This window comes from Thamnophis sirtalis, unplaced genomic scaffold (genome assembly GCF_051295495.1).
Source record: "Thamnophis sirtalis isolate CommonGarterSnake01/CBP01778 unplaced genomic scaffold, rThaSir2_p1.2 scaffold_2, whole genome shotgun sequence".
Taxonomy (NCBI): Eukaryota; Metazoa; Chordata; class Lepidosauria; order Squamata; family Natricidae; genus Thamnophis; species Thamnophis sirtalis.
The window spans coordinates 136640279-136657927 of NW_028261382.1; the positions used below are offsets into that span (position 1 = coordinate 136640279).

The 17649-nt window shown below is 36.1% G+C and overlaps 1 protein-coding gene across 3 annotated transcripts; it reads left to right on the forward strand.

Moving 5' to 3' along the window:
- The first annotated feature begins 1822 nt into the window (after positions 1-1822).
- GGH (gamma-glutamyl hydrolase) lies at positions 1823-16889 on the forward strand. Of its 3 annotated transcripts, XR_001313192.2 has the most exons (10): positions 1823-2023; positions 5299-5410; positions 6358-6408; positions 7901-7985; positions 8718-8856; positions 9919-10025; positions 11206-11293; positions 13371-13508; positions 14087-14909; positions 15422-16889. XR_001313192.2 is itself a non-coding variant. In XM_014060087.2 (9 exons), the coding sequence occupies exons 1-9, from the start codon at positions 1918-1920 to the stop codon at positions 14206-14208; spliced, it is 948 nt and encodes a 315-aa protein (XP_013915562.2). In that variant the 5' UTR covers positions 1823-1917; the 3' UTR covers positions 14209-16889. The 3 variants fall into 3 exon arrangements, 2 of the variants coding, with proteins under 2 accessions (XP_013915562.2, XP_013915563.2); XM_014060087.2 differs by having other exon boundaries at positions 14087-16889; XM_014060088.2 differs by lacking the exon at positions 14087-14909.
- The last annotated feature ends 760 nt before the right edge of the window (positions 16890-17649 follow it).

Sequence of the window (17649 nt, forward strand, 5' to 3'; positions counted from 1 at the left end):
GTTGTGGGTCAACTTAAGCAAAGTAGATTTTTGCTACTTTGGGGGATGGGGTGTGGGATGGTAAGGTCCTAATTCATCCTATGGATCAGGTGCTTTAGCTCCTATGTACCCTAAGGATTTTCAGCAGATTATTGCATATTTCTCTGTCTTGTGCAGCTGTTCACTCTTGGTATTTCATGTACTTTCTTTCATGTTTCTCCTCCTTCTGCTACATCACCACTGGTTAGCGAGGCTTGAATTGGTAGAAGTTGAAACAATCATTTTAACTTTGGAACAAACAGAAATAGGGTTAGGTGGCTTCACTTATTAGGGTGGGAGAAAGGGCTGGGTTATGAGGGGATGTCCTTAAAAGAATGGTTGGTAGGCATCATCAAACTTATATTAAGGAACATATGGATGTTATTTGTGGAGAATATATTTAGTCCAGGATGAATTTTTAGGTACTTGGTGTTCTTTCCATTTGCTTAGCTTTTCACACACATTTCACTGCCAGACTAAATCACAGCATCAGTGAATGGAGGAATGGAATTTGCAGACTGTTTATATGTAATAGCTTGCCCTACTGACCTTGACTGGGATATTGCTACTTCTGATTGCCCTTGGAGTGGAATATTCTTTTTTCCTTTTCCTGTTTATCTAGGGGTTGGTTAATAAAGGTGTGATGAGGAAAGATATGCTGAGAGCTTATTTATTTGATTTTGGGTTGCTCTATTTTTATTTATTATAGATGGAGCTTATTTCAATGGGTCTGTTAATGATTTATTAGAGTGCCAATCTCTGGGAATTTTCTTACAGTTTACTGGTCTAAAATGTCTAGAATTTCCCAAGTTAAACTGCTTTTGAATTTTTGTGTTGGAAACTTGGTGAGTTTGTCATTATGTTTTTTGAATGACTTCCTCTGCCAGTCTTCTATCTTTAGGACACATCTGACATTCACCAATGATGTTATGAAATCTGATAATGACATTCCTGCAAGAAGAAAAGGAAGCCCAGTGTATGGAGATGCCCATCATCCTAGAGTATAGCATTACAGCAAGAACTGAAGGAGACTTCTAGTAGTGCTGAAAGTTTAATGCCATATTATGTATTATAAAACACATGTTCATGCATACAGAGGTTGTCAGTGTGGAGGTGTTTAACTCCAACCTTTCAAAAATGTTAGTTTGTTACATATCCTATGTATGAAATTTACATCTAAACTAGATAGGGAATCCTTTCTCCTATTCCTTTAAATATAATCTAATCAGAAATAGGTTAACCGTTACACACATTAATAAGTGGTCTACCTAAATATACTTAGTAACGCACACATTCTTCTCCAGCATGTAAACCAATTTAGGAACCTATTCTAAACCTTATACTACCCTTCTATTATTTATTACTACTTTTACTCTTTACTTCTTTTACTTATTACTGCTAATTTTATTAGTCTTTTCTGTTTGCATGCCCACTTTTATTAGTCTGCACTCTATTAGTTGCAGCAGTTGACCGTCGATGTTTACACACTTAAGCTATGATCAAATAACCTGCAATACCATTTATACAATCAATTTTGAGGACAGTAGTTTGGAACTTTGTCTTAATTTTCACGGAATTTCCTTACTTCTTGAGCGGGCAGAAAAATCCATTCCCCAATAAAAAAAATTGAAGCTCCCTAATATCCACACAAATCTTTTTTCATTTATTCAAAACAACATTCTCTGAGAAGTAACAAAATGAGAGCTCTAGACGGAAGGCGAGAAGACCAGTTCCCTCTAGACTACATTTCCCAGCGTGCCATTGGTGGCGGAGAGACATCACAAGTGGGCGCGGCTGCAAAAGCTGGCTCGCGCCTGAGTGTTGGAGCAGAAGAGCTTTGCAGAGTGGGATTATTTCGAAAGCTTAGCTGCGTTCAAGTAAACTGGGCGAACGCCAGCTATGGCAAAGGGGCTGCAAGTTCGCGGGGCTTGGGGGCTTCTCGCCTTCTGCTGCTGCTCCGCGGTCTCCTTTGTGTTGCGGAATGAGAACGAGCGACCGATTATTGGTAAGTAGAAGGGCGCTGATGTTGCAGGAGTAGCGAAGCTGACAGTTAGCCACCCACGACTTCAGTGCTTTCAGTGTTGAGAAAGAGAAAGAGTGGGGAGGGGGAAATTATTATTAATTGTTATTATTTAAATTATTAGTAACCTTGACCATCACTAAGTGTTGTATCTTTTTATTCTTGATGAATGTATTTTATTTTCCTTATGTACACTGAGAGCATATGCATCAAAGACAAATTCCTTGTGTGTCCAAACACACTTGGTCAATAAGGAATTCTATTCTATTCTAATTCTATTTATTCCTCGACCGAAATCCGTTACATTGGCTTCTTGGAAGAAGTGCATAAGGCATGAATAGGAATAGTCTGGATAGACGTGTTGTTGTTCTACCTGTTTTTCTCTGTTGTGCCAATATTAAATAAAGGGAATATAACCTCAGATGGATGTGGTTAGAGGTAGGTTAGAATATGAGAGTTTTTTTAAAAAAATAATTAGTTAAGAAAAAACAGTACATAATCAAACATGAAATGAATATTTGTGATTCATTCTTGGATCCTGAAAATCTCTTGGAGTGATATATTTAGCATATATCAAATACAGCAATATACAAAGGATGCTGCTAGAAAGAACTGTAGAAAGGAAAAGCAGTGGGAGATGTCACAGAGACAGTTGGAGTAGCAATATACATAACTAATTGTTCTAAGTCAGTGTTTCTCAACCTTGGCAACTTGAAGATGTCCGGACTTCAACTCCCAGAATTCCCCAGCCAGTGAATGTTGGCTGGGAAATTCTGGGAGTTGAAGTCCGGACATCTTCATGTTGCCAAGGTTGAGAAACACTGTTCTAAGTTATGAAGAACAGGCAGAAATGACAAAAAATGAATTCTAATCATCCACCTTCTAGATGAATATTAATCATCCACCTTCTAGAACAGTGTTTCTCAACCTTGGCAACTTGAAGATGTCTGGCGAATGCTGGCTGGGGAATTCTGGGAGTTGAAAACCAGACATCTTCAAGTTGCCAAGGTTGAGAAACACTGTTCTAGAATGAGAAGGCACTTGGATTGATCTGATTCAATTGATCCAAAATTATTTCATTGTCCAAATATTTTGTTTCCAATTTTACATCATCAAATGCTTTCTGAGATTTTGATGAGGAACATAATGGGATAGTGATAATAGGTAATTAAGATTTACAGATTACAAGCAAGGCTTAAAATAAATATATGAATGCATAGCAGCTATAAAGACATTGATCTACAACTCTAGACCAACAATCAAAACCACTAATATATAAAAATAAGAGCAAAGCCTACTACTTTCTAGCATTGATGATATTATCTAGTTTGGGTAATGAAACATCTGCAAGAAAATCACCAAGCTCAGACAGCACCAAGGACCATACAGATTACGTTTTGGAGCTCAAGTACAAAATGATGTTTCTAAAACATTTTATAATATGATACAAAATCTCAGTCATTTGGATATTGTATTATATTTCTTCAAATCAACCCTGTTGCTCTTCAAATATTTTGAACTATAATCACTCTAATTCCACAGGGTCTGAGAATTATGGAAGTTGTAGTCAATACCTCTATTGTATTGGCTCCTATTGTATTGTCATCAAATATATGACATAGATAGTATAATAAAAGTATTATATACTGTTTATTTTTGGAAGAGATACCCTTGACTTAACAATGGCACTAAAAGAAGTGACATGACCATTGTAGCATCCCCATAGTCATATGATCAAAATTCAGACACTTGGCAACTGACTCATATTTGTTCAGTTGCAGTGTCCCAGGATCATGTAATCACATTTTGTGACTCTCTCACAAGCAAGGTTAATGAAGAAACTAGATACACTTAGCTGTGTTACTAACTTAACAATTACTGTGATTCATTTAACAACTGTGGCAAGAAAGGTCTTAAAGAAAGGGGCAAAAGTCACCTAACAATTTTCTCACTTATCAACAGAACTTTTGGGCTCAATTGTGTTTGTAAGTCGAGGACTACCTGTCTCAGTTTAAAGTGAATTGTTAGTGATTTTAGTGATTAATCTATTCCTATTTAAAGTTGCTATTTTATTTCTTATCACTTCTTTACTGTGTCACTGAAATCTTGGAACGAAGAAGCGTCAGATCCAGCATTTAGTGAATGTTGAGCTGGTATTTGGGAATGTTTTGAGCAGATGACTCTTTCTAATGGTTGTGCAATAGATCATGCTGTGACATTGCATAATTTACTGGAAAAGATTGAAAGGATTTCATCTTGTTTTGGTACACATCCTACGTAAAATAAAGGACAATGTTCAGGGTTTCTTTTAGAATCAGTATAGAAAACATGTACCACAAATGGTAAAATAATTATTGAAATCTGTTCTTTATACTAAATTTTGAAGAACAAAGCTAGTCCAAGATCATATTTAAACAAGCTGGATTTCTTTAAAAAATGTATTTAATACAATACAATATAATACAATAGCAGAGTTGGAAGGGACCTTGGAGGTCTTCTAGTCCAACCCCCTGCCTAGGCAGGAAACTCTATACTGTTTCAGACAGATGGCTATCCATCATCTTCTTAAAACTTGCAGTTTGGGGCATTCACAACTTCTGGAGGCAAGCTCTTCCACTGATTAATTGTTCTAACTGTCAGGAAATTTCTCCTCAGTTCTAAGTTGCTTCTATCCTTGATTGGTTTCCACCCATTGCTTCTTGTTCTACCCTCAGGTGCCTTGGAGAATAGTTTGACTCCCTCTTCTTTGTGGCAATCCCTGAGATATTGGAACACTGATATCATGTCTCCCCTAGTTCTTCTTTCTCTTAAACTAGACATACCCAGTTCCTGCAACCGTTCTTCATATGTTTTAGTCTCCAGTCCCCTAATCATCTTTGTTGCTCTTCTCTGCACTCTCTCTAGAGTCTCCACATCTTTTCTACATCATGTTAATGGCAACCAAGTGGTCTGATCAAAGTTTCTAGAATTCCAGTCAGCATGACCCAGATGACCATTCTGACTGGGAATTAAATGCAGTAGTCCAAAAGATTTGAAAAGCACCATGTTCTCAAGTTTATGTAGAAACATGTGACATTCCTATTGCACAGCACAACATGTGATGCTGAGATAGATTTATTTTTGAAAGGATTCAAACAATTATTGAATACTTCAAAATATATCAATAATACAGCTCTATTATTTTAACATCAGCCTCTATGTACAGTCTTAGAATGGCACAAATATATAATATACATTCTCTCTTTTTCTGGATGGTTTAGGAATATTAGCTCAGGAAACTTTTGAAAATTTTCAGAAGTTTGGAAGTTCTTACATTGCTGCTTCTTATGTGAAATTCATCGAATCAGCTGGAGCAAGAGTAATACCAGTACGGTAAGCTGCTAAGAACTATCTGCTCCCATGCTATGCCAGAAATAAAAAAAAACATATAATTAAATTTGTCTTCAAGATACCATGTGATACTGAATAATATCACACAGAAACGTACTTAGGACTTAATATTCAACATTGAGGAATTAGAAGCAGCTGTTGTGAATAAGCTGCTTAAGAACTGTAATATCAGTCTTCCGGACTGGAATTAAATACTTTAATACTTCTTGGTGCTATCACAGTCACATATGATGTCATATGTAATAATTAGAGTCTTGAACTAGGAATAGGAATGTCTACATTCAAATTTATATTCAGAAACTCATCATAGTGAGTGCAATGGTTAAGATGGTGGACCAGAATTGGGGAAAACCATGTTCAAGTCCACCTCAGGCATGGAAGCTGACTCCTTTTAGTTCAGCTGTACTCACAGAGTTGTTGTGGAGGGCAACGGAGGAGGAAGCGCAATACACACTGCTTTAAGGTCCTAAAGAAAAGGATATAAATATATTCACCTACTGAGCCAAAAAATCACTAAAGTTATTATCTCTGAGATTGTTCTGAAGATAAAATTAGATGGAAGATCCAGGAGTATTCATATATGCTGCCTTGAAGATTCTTGGAGGAAAAAGTTGCCATTGCAATAATCCCATTAAAAATATTACAATACTAATACAAAAAGTATTAGTATTCCAAAGTGATTCAGTGATCAGTTTGAATTCAGGCTTCCTCCATAATAATCCATATGTGTAATTCATTTCACTTTCTAGTCAATCTACAGTACTGTAAGAAGGATAGTAACTTTTATTTTGAGTAGTTGATTCATATTGAGTAACCATTCTGGTATTACTAAAGATGAATTTTATTTGCATTTAGTGATTAAGACAATTCTAATCTAACATTGGAATGATACATATTCAGGCTAGAAATTTTCATTTGAATTATTATAGATTGAATCGTTCCAATGAAGAATATGATGAGATATTCCGTTCTATAAATGGGTAAGTAAAACACAGTATTGGGTTTCAAAAATTGTTCGAACCTACTCTGTGGGTGTGGCCTCCTTTGTGGGAGTGGCTTGCCACCCATGTGACCGGATGGGAGTGGCTTGCTGCCTATGTGACCGGATATGAAGATGCCAACGACACTTGTCAGAACCACCTTAAATTACCTCACATACAGCACTGGCATGCATAAGAATATGATGTAAACTTGTTTTTTAAAAGGCATCTTTGGTTTGTGTTAAAACAACTTCAACACACACAATGTTCTGATTGCACCACAAATGCAGTAGTCATCCTTACCTTTCACAGAGGCACTGAGTTTTATAAATATGAGCATGATAGTGTAGAATAATCATATCCAAGGACCAGTGGTGGGTTTCAAAAAATTTTGGAACCTCTTCTGTAGGTGTGGCCTGCTTTCCGGGTCCACAGGTGGAACCTCTTCTAACCGGTTCGGTAGATTTGACGCACCGGTTCTACCGAATAGGTGCGAACTGGTAGGAACCCGCCTCTGGTATAACAGTAAAGTTAGTTATAGGGGAAGGAGTATCAAGATATCAAAATGATACTGAAGATCTTGATTTTAGTTTCCAGCCAGGAAAATTCATAGGATGACTATTATAGAGAACAGCCTGCCTTATAAGAAACACAATTTGAGAAAATTTGTAAAGTACTTGATAAATAAAAAAGTTACTGAGGTAGCTCAGTAGCTAAGATGCTGAGCTTGTTGATCAGAAGGTTGGCAGTTCAGTGAGTTGAATCCCTAGCGCCGCATTCTGGAGTGTGCTCTTGTTACATGTCAAAACTTCTGCCAACCTAGCAGTTTGAAAGCACATAAGGCAAGTAGAAAAATAGGAACCACCTTTTGTGGGAAGGTAAGTGCTCCGTGTGCCTTCGGCATTTAGTCAGTGCCGGCCACATGACCATGGAGGCGTCTTCAGACAGTGCTGGCTGTTCGGCTTTGAAACGGAGATGAGCAATGCCCTCTACATTCGGAAACAACTAGCACATATATGCCAGGGGAACCTTTACCTTTACCTTTACATTATTGAGAATAATAAATTGTAGCAATGCAAATAGGAATATATCAGGAATATATCATTTTAATGATGCATGAAGTTTGGAACTATGATCTCTGAAGGACTGAATGCTTCTTAGCCCAAAGTTAAATACTGTATGTTTCCAGAATGGTAGTTCATCTGTTTCTCTGGTTCTTTTAATAAATATAACATTGATTGCTGTTGAACTACATTCTAGTTTGCATTTAAAGTAAGTGCAGACTAGAACTGGAAGACGTTTTAGATATTGGACTTTTAGAGCAATATACAAACTAATGAGTTATTAAAGAAGAAGCTGAAATAAAGCTTAAGTTGCATTTACTGCTGTAGTTTGTTGTATATATTAAAAGGTCTTACTTTATAACCCTCATTTAACTGAAATCAGCTGAGACGTTCTTGATAATCAAATTGTTGTAACCATATTTTCTTAGAATACTTTTTCCGGGAGGTGGTGTTGATCTTGAAACTTCTGAATTTTCCAGAGTGGCTAAAATATTCTATACAAAAGCACTAGAGGTAAGTGTTCTAGCATTCAAGTCAAGATGTATTAATGTTTGAGACATGAAGGCTGTAGGTGAGTCATGTTTACACATTTTTCAGCTTGCATAACCTTGTCAATAGAAGTATGTGTGCTTCAATAGTTAATTGAGGTGTGTGTGCTTCAATTGATATATCTACTATGTAAAACAGGATTATCTTGATGAGAGTGTGATACATGTAAATAAAATACTTCTGATAGATGCATTTCAAATATAAATCCTATTATCTTGCAACGGCATATTAAATTCCCTTCGCCCTTAGCCTCATTTTAGTCTGTATTAGTTTAATACAGGATTTGGGCCAATCAATGCTTATGTTTCTGCTAATTATAAACAACTGGACATTGATTTTTGAAAAGAAAATATGTCAATTCAATTAAGAAACCCTACTTGTGGAATGATTGCCCACACTCATCGACTCTGTTCTCAAAGCTGCAGTTATTGTGTTAATTTAATTTTGCTTGTTTGCTTGATTTATATCCCCCCACTTTCTCTCTCAAGGCAAAATATACTCTGTCATGTCTAGACTGCTTTGTTGCTTTAATGGAGAATGAAGGTTTTCTTATCTGAATGGCTTTGGAAGTCAAATATAGTTCTAATGTGATGACTGCTGATTGGGATTGATGGATGTTATAATTCAAAACATTTAGTGATTAGTCTATGATCTTGTGTATTGACCTGGTCGTTTTTTCCCATTGCCATTTTCTAGGCCAATGATAGAGAAGATTACTTTCCCATTTGGGGGACATGCTTAGGACACGAATTGCTCACCTATCTCACGAGTGGAGAAAACTTGCTCGTTCGGACAAATACAAATGGCTTCACAATGCCGCTAAATTTTACTCAAGGTGAAAATTCACAAGTTTTAGCAAATATAACATGATCTAAGCTCAATGAAGTAGTAGTTTAAGGAATGCATGACACAGGACAGTTAACCTTTCCCCTATGAAAATGAACAGAATAGCTGCATTTCCTTAGCTATTTGTAATAGAAATACAATAAGAATTCTTGACAGCTCAGCATATTCAGTAGTTTTTCCTAATAATATAATATTTTCAGAGTTAAAGCGAAGAACTGTATACAAATACTGTATTTGTACAGTATTTGGGTGGATCAGTGTCTTTCTGCTTCTATCTTGTGACTAATTCCTGAATCTAGTCCAAATCTAGTGCAGCTCAAAAGTACTCAACCTCTATGCTGACAATACCTTTTTGCTATAAAAACAGAAGTTTCTGCTTGTTCGGAATAGAAAGAGGAAAAAGACACTTAAGTCATACATTCTTTTTAATGACAGCAGGACTGAGTTAGGAATAATACAGTGTAATTTCTAGCTCCCTACTGTTGTGACACTCATTTCTTCAGAAATATGTGGGTTATAATTTTCTTGATTAAATTGAAAAGCTGTTTACAAGGAATTGTTTTAAAATATGTATTAAGGACAATATATTTGAATAATCATGACACTAATACTTTCAATGTATAAAAGCTGAATGAGGAATAAGAAAATTTAGAGTCCCATTCAGGATCTCATTATCTATCTTTCATTATCTATCACTATTTTCATATGTGAGCATGTCAAATATGTCCCTCCGGATTGGCTGCTGGGCATAATTAAGCATTTGACACAAATCTCTGCAGCAGGAAGGTTAAGTGGCCATCTGCCCAAGAAGGACAGAGGCTTGACTTTGGTCTCCAGTCCAAATCTGAGCAAGCAAAAGAGTGCCTAGCAGTCAATTGGCAATATTGGTTGACACAATTCAGATGTTGCATTTTGACTTAGCAAGTTGGTGAATATAACGACTACGGTTTACAAATTGTGGTATGCAGCCTAACATAGAATTTGAACCCAATCATTGCTCTTCTCGATGTTGATGAGTAGTGTTTCATTTTGTTTTGCTTTTGGAAATAAGCTTCAAACCACAGTAAGATGTTCCAGGATTTTCCTGAAGAGATATATGAACTGTTAGCTTCAGAGCCTGTATCTTCACACTTTCATTTCTGGAGCCTATCTATGCAGGTAATTTCTTGTCAATTGCTGTCAAAGACCAGCATAAGGAGGAGGGGTATACAAAGAATTTTAAAGCATAAAAAAATATAAAATGCAAAAATAAAGTTAGAAAAAAAGCTAAATAAAAAATATAAAAAAGTCTAAAAGGAGGGGTAGGAATAATAAATGGGCATTAAAAAGCCTGGCAAAATAGATTTATCATAATATAATACATTCTATAATAATGGTCTAGGTCAGGGGTGTCAAGCTCGCATTGTCATGGCGTTGTCACATGGCATATTGGGACTTTTTACCTCTTCACTAACCCGGGTCTAGCACGTGATACATCCGGCCTGCGGCCTGAGAGTTTTGACACCCTGGTCTAGCTGCTCATGAAACCTGATTTGTGGCACAGGTCTGACATAATTTTAAGCGTGAAGAATAGGGTACCATTGTATGTTGTATCAGGATTGATATCCTGAGTATGTATGCAATAATGGCGAAATGAGGCTAGGATGAATATCTTTTTAATATAAGCATTGTAGAAGTACATATTCTGTAGTTTCTAAATGACCAGAGTCATAGAGATGTTGTCTTTTTGGGGTAGGGAATCTCCCTGTATTAGTTTTCAAGTACAGCTGAGAAGAAGGCCTGACATTTTGTCAGAGTAAAGGCCCTTGGGTGGTTAGGTACTTGAATGTTTGTTAAATATGCCATGAGAGGAGGCGGACTACCTATTGGACTCATAGTTGATAAAGGTTGGGAACCTGGCTAGGTCCAATTGGTTCTCTGCATCTGATAAATGCTGTTTATTGAGAACTTTGGCCTAATCATATCCCATGCTGACTAGAAGGAAAGAATCCCAATGATGATATTTTAGTTGTCACTGTTTTCTCCCCCATGTGAACTGAAAATCATCCCACATAGTTATTTGGACAAGACCAAGAGGGGGAAAGAGTAGTCTACCTAGTAGTTGAATATGGTTGCCCATACTCTTGCCTCTACTTTCATGAGACCTGTCTGTGGTCTCAAGGTGCATTAGAGACACAAAAGATGGGTTGAAGGCCAAACTTGGAAATTTGGACTGAATAAGTTGGTGCAAAGTTGGAGAAGGGATCCACCTGGGCGCCACAGAGAAATTGTGATAAAATGATGCAGATAAATTTATTTTAAAAAATTAGTCTAAATCATGATTACCTTTTTTTTACAGAATTACACAAAAAATGAGAAACTGCGCAACTTTTATAAGATCTTAACAACTAATTTTCATAATGTGGAATTCATATCCACCATGGAAGGTAATACCTAATTAATTTCTAAATGCTGTCTAGAACTAAAAATTGTAGCCACTGCATGGGCAGCCTATTAGTGAAACAGTTTTTGTACTGGCAACATGGTGGAATAGGTTTTCTCTTTCTTTTCTACCCACTTCAAAACATCTGCTGAAGGTCACAGAAACTGCCATGGTGATGGGTTCAAAAATCAATCATACAGGGTTCGTTCCAAAATGCCTCCCTGCCTTTGCAGGGTTTATTCTTTTTATACAGCTTTTACAAGCAAAGCAATGTGCATATAGCAACAGCATTGTAGGTGTAACGTGGTACACCCACGTTACACCTATCCTCCGCGAGCTGCACTGGTTACTGATCAGTCTCCGGATACGCTTCAAGGTGCTAGTCGTAACTTATAAAGCCCTTCATGGTATTGGATCTGGGTACTTGAGAGACCGCCTGCTGCCAATTACCTCCCACAGACCCATTAGATCTCACAGGGTTGGCCTCCTCCGGGTGCCATCTACCAGCCAATGCCACCTGGCTATTACCCGGGGGAGGGCCTTCTCTGTGGCAGCTCCGGCCCTCTGGAATGAACTCCCCGCAGGGATTCGGACCCTCACCTCTCTCCAGGCCTTCCGAAAAGCCGGCTTTGCCGGCAGGCCTGGGGGTGATGAGTTCCCTTCCCTCTCGACATGTATGGTTGTGCGACTGTTGTCTACTTTTATTATTTGTATTTTGTCTTTTATGTTCCCCCTTTTTTTCCCCTTTGAATTGTTCGCCGCCCTGAGTCCTCCCGGAGAAGGGCGGCATACAAATAATAAAATACCAAAATACCAATACCAATAATTGGCATATTCTCCTTGTCAATCTCTAAGAACATCCCACCCAGGATAGAATCTCACATAACTCAATAGTTTCTGGTAGTGCCTGGTTCTGCTAATTAGGGGAGCTCATAGGTTAAGAGGTAACCAGTTACTGAGGTCATGGCAGTTTGCTGAGCATGTCTTTACGTAACCTTTCCTCTATCCCTACACTGTGGTCACAGTAAAGAAGAAGGACCCATTTGTTCAAATAATATAAGATGGATTCCAGAGGTTATTCTACCTCTGTCTTTTCCTTATACATTTAAAACTGCATGTTTTATTGTGTTTATTGTTAGGTCATTGCATTCCACTATTCTATTTTTACAAACAAAACAAAGGAGAATTAGAAAACATGCAACAGAATGATGTCATTTTACAGATTTTACATTAGTAGAGGAAATAGGAAGGCTGAAGAAAACATAACTCTGAAATTTTCTGTGGCCATCATCTATTGTTCTCCCTGATTTATGTACTTTCATATGTGTCTGACTAAAACTCTTATCATGCTCTTATGGCATGCTTATGTTAGTGGAAGTTAATGTAAATTGTATTTTATCAAGTAAACCTTCGGTGGAAGAAGACAGTTGCAAATGTTCTCATATTCAGTTGAGGTATATTCTTTAGTTTTCAGATTATTGACCAATGAAAGTGTCATCAAATTAGAATTATTATATTAATTTATGTTAGTTTAGTTAAATTAGTAGTATATACTACTATTTCTTAATTGCATTTTTTAAAAAAGCTGTGCTTAATAGTACCATAGTTTAGCAACAGAGTACTAACTCTATACCTTTAGTTTAAAATGATCATAGTTCAAGTGATCAAGTGAGCAAAGAAGTAAGCTACTGCCAAAACAGGCAATACTGGAATGGATGGCACAGTGGTCTCTGGTCTATATTCTAATTTTTAAAGAGTAGACCTATTAGTCTTTATAATCAAGACTGAAAAGAGACATTGTCATGAAAGCTTCTGTAATAAGAATTCCCTTCAATATAGCCATTTTGACAACATAGAGTCTTACTTTATGAAGAGTTATTGAGCAGTACATTGGCTGATAATTTTGAGATTCTGCTCTTTGTTCCTATTTATTTAGTTATTAAGTTTTATTTATTAAATTTACATCCTCCCACCCCACATCTTGACATGAAGCAACTCATAGTTTCAAGATCTTCCAATAACTTGTCTCTGAAGATGATAAGGTGGGTAAGTTTGGTAATTTAGTTTTTCTGTTTTTGTAGCTTACAGATACCCTATTTATGGTGTTCAGTGGCATCCAGAAAAAAGTCCATTTGAATGGAAAAATTCAACTGGCATTCCACATTCATCAGCATCTATAAAAGTAACATTTTTCCTAGCTAACTTCTTAGTCAATGAAGGTAAGTAACCTTGGTAAGGGATATGAGTGGATATAATGAAACATTTCTTTAAAAAAAAGAGCAAAAAGAAAAGGATCATTATGTTTTAACAGTGTTTGTACCGCAAATATGAAATTCTTATTAATGGAATATTTGTTGGAAATATAGCATATTTCATAGATTGTATTTTATTACTTGACTGAATGGTTAGATATGGGGGCTGCAATATTGAAAATTATACTTTACTTCAACTACACTGAGCAAGACTTATTCCACAATAACCTTTGACCAGTTGCTTGTCTTTTGTGAAAAAGACATCTACCTTTTACCCAATATAAACCTGGGATTTTCCAATGCTAATTTCAGTCAAATACATTTCCCCTGTTCTCTTTAAATATGGTGTTTCACAGAAACTACAAGGAGGGCAGGTTGAAAGAAGAAAGAGCTTTAAGTCTAGGACATATCCTCTAAACTGTAATAATCGGGAAGTTTTTGGATTATATTTAGTGTTAGAGTCTCTAAGCATAATGTTAACAAAAGAATTGGGATTGTAGAAGATGATGACATGAAATAATCCATATTTGTCCAATATTTTGCAGCCCGGAAGAGCAATCACCATTTTTCCAGCAAAAAGGCTGAGGCTGATGCACTGATTTATAATTTTAATCCTCTCTACACTGGGACCTTTTCATCTTTTGACCAAGTGTACTTTTTTGATTAAATTGCCAGCCTGAAGAAGAACATAAGTAAATTTTAAAATGATTTAATATTTCTGTTTAAATTGATACAGTGTATTGTAAGGGCAAAAATTCAGATTGTGTGTAGGTCTTTGTAGAACTTATCCTTTCCATTCCTTTCTGTAGAATCATTCATGTTCCAAAGCGATGAATTTGGAAAAAGCTTCTGAAGCAACTTGACACTAAAAGCTTGTTGTGAAAGCCCTGAATCTTATGAACCTTGTGCAGGAATACTTCTGAGTGTCCCCAATAGCTGTTCACTTGAAGCACAAACCCCTTATGGGTTCAATAACTAGAAATGGAACAGTATTTGTTAGTTTGGTGGTTACAGTAAATCATACAGGATTTGACTTACCGTTTCCTATTATTACAGGCTTGGCAAAGGGGGACATGTCCTCAGTAGAACTCACATTGTTCTGATCTTTATCATATCTGGAATTGGTAAACACTCCAGCCTTATATAACATTTTATGTAGTTTATCTTTATGTTTTCATTAATTGCACATATTTCATTTGTGAAATTGCACTTAACTATTTGTGTTCATTTAAAACTCTTATTTAATGGGAAAAGTTGAAGAGGATGGCTTTTTAATGTGAATGGGAATGAAGACTTCTCTTCGATCAAAGAACTTCTGCTATAGTTGTTTCTGTCCATTAAGGAACAGTGTGATATAAAAATTCTCAGGTAACCCATTCTTAAATAAAGGAGAACATTTCTCCTTGGACACACATTCTGAGCCTCTCACTGGAATGCCTTTTTAATTTCATATCTTCAACCTGCCAATTGCTTTCTTCCCTTCCTTTTCTTACATCTCTGTTGTATGTGGTTTTAGTGTTTAGAGTAGACATCATTATCCACCCAAACAATGTTGTATTTTTTAATCCTCCTTTTTATGAGATTCCTTTCTTTTATACATTTTCTTAGAATAATGCAGCACTTTAAAAATTATTTTGCTCTTTTTTTAAAAGAAACTATTGCCACAAATTCACTGATATACATGTATCTTCTATAAAGTTTACTATTATGACACAGATAGATAATATCTGAGCCTCATTAGTTTTCTCTCCCCTACATTTTAATCACCTTCTTTGCTTTCTACTCATAATCACTTCCTGTGTGGTCCATGCACTTTAAACTGATTGGATTTGTATAATACTGTGGAGATAACTCATACTAAGTACACCCATTGTTTCCAGACCCATTCTATACATGAATCTTCTAGGGATCATGAAAACTGAAGTCCTGGTACATCTGAGAGGCATCTTCTTATGGAAGGTTAAGTTTTGCTTTGCTTTGAGAACTTCAGGCAGCACTTTCCCTTGTGCTCTGCCAGCTGGTAACCTCATGAGACATTTAAACGGACAGGACAAATATTTTCAGATGCATTTTTGTCTTTGACGATGCTTACAAAAATTCAGATGGCATTCTACTCCTAAAACTTATCCACGATGGGAAAAAGGCACTCAATTTACCTTTCAGCTGCATCCCAGCCTTCTCAAAATAGAAACTCAGTATTTCAGGTTGACCCAACCTGAAAGCCGTAAAGCGGTTGCTTGAAAGTGACTTTCATTCCATTCCAGGATTCTATCAATCAATATCATTTGTATAGATTAATGGAGCTTGGGGTTTTCTACTTGAAATACTGTTTTTGCAAAAATTTGAAGCTCAGAGAATCCTTCTAAGATGTCATCTTATTTTAAGATGGACCAGATTTTCCCCATAAAAGGTTTTGGTTTTATTTACAATTAATGCATTTAAGATCTGTGGTTTTCTAAGATTTGTCATGACTGTTTAATAACTAAGGTGCTAAATATGCTTAGGGGCAGTCTGCATTACCCTGAGTACTGAAGTGAAACATTCCAATTTACCAAATATTAACAGGGTTTTCATATAATACAACAAATATGCAAATTTAGAAAACTAGATCTATATTTTGATATATAAAGTATTTGTGACTGAAATTCTCTTCTTGGGTAAAATATTATGCTAGTATCATAAATACATGAGTATCTGCTGGTGTGGCCTATGGGGGAAAAACCGCATAGATTTTTCCCTGTCATTTTCTTTTCGTAAATATAAAAACCTTGCATGTTGATGATGCTATTAATGTGAGTTAAAGATCAGCCTTTTAAAAAAATATATAGGATTATTTTTTTGTCTTTTTACAATTGCACTTTTTGTATTTCACTAATATATTGTAATAGCCTGTGGACCAGGCATGATCCACAAATTGTGCTTTGATTTGTTTTCTTGTTGTGGTTGTTTTGCAGTCCTTCTGATTATAGTGATCACACAAAATTGATAAGGTCTTCCAAAACATGAAATATAGGATAATACGTTAAGTTTTAGAATGGTCTTAAAAAAATTGTAATTCGCCTCATTCTCCCCCTCCCTTCCCCTGGGATAACTGGGATAAATCAATAATTATTGTGGTCCTTTGGGCTGTTAAAAAACTACGTTTCCCATATTAAAAGACCAAACCTGAATGACTAAATGACAGGAAGTAAGTGTGAATGTATTTTAAGTGTTATACAATTTGTTTAATTTAATACAGTTACTCAATTGTATTCTTTCATCATATATTTGACTTTGATCCTATAGCCTTGTATTCTTTGCTGAAATGTGTTTATTGCTGTATAATAAAGGAAATGCAACTTAATAGTGCTTTTAAGAATGAAATGCGTACATTTTTTCCTACTGTACCTTCTTAGCATGTCTCCATGCTACTTGCTATTCCATATGGATAATTTTGATAAAAAGGTGGAGAAGAAAAGATAGCTCATTCAGATGTTTAAAAAGATGGTACTTACAGCTTTGTTTTGAAAGTTGGTGCTTTTTTTAAAAAAAAAGTACGTCCTTTCAGCTCTTGTTATAAATAATTTTATATAATTCTATAATTGTATAGAATGCTAAGTTTCTTTGAAGGGAAGTGATAGGTTTCAACTGTCAAAATGTTTGAAAGGATCCAAAAGATCATGATTTTTCACTATACGATTCACCATCAACTAACTAAGCAATGAGGCACAATTTTTTTCTTGTTTGCTTATTGGGTTAGGATATCTGCCTTTATTATCACCATAATGTCACACCTCAAACTACCTTACTGAGGTTTGTGTGTACTGTACACATCTAATACAGAGTAAATGTTCGCAGACAACTTCCCATATTGGCTGTGGCTGATGGGAGCTTTAACCAGCCAGCTGGACATCATCAAGTTACTAGGACCTCTATCTGAAAGAGAGCTAGGCCAGACGATGCTTGTAAAAACATGCTTGAATTTATCTGAAAATCTGCTTCAATTAAGGACTGAATTAAAGAGTTTTTCTATCCATTGTGACTTTCACTGATTCCATACAAGCTGTATCATTTTATGAACATAATAAACTCTGTTTCTTTAATGTGCTGTAACATGTTTGGCACTAGG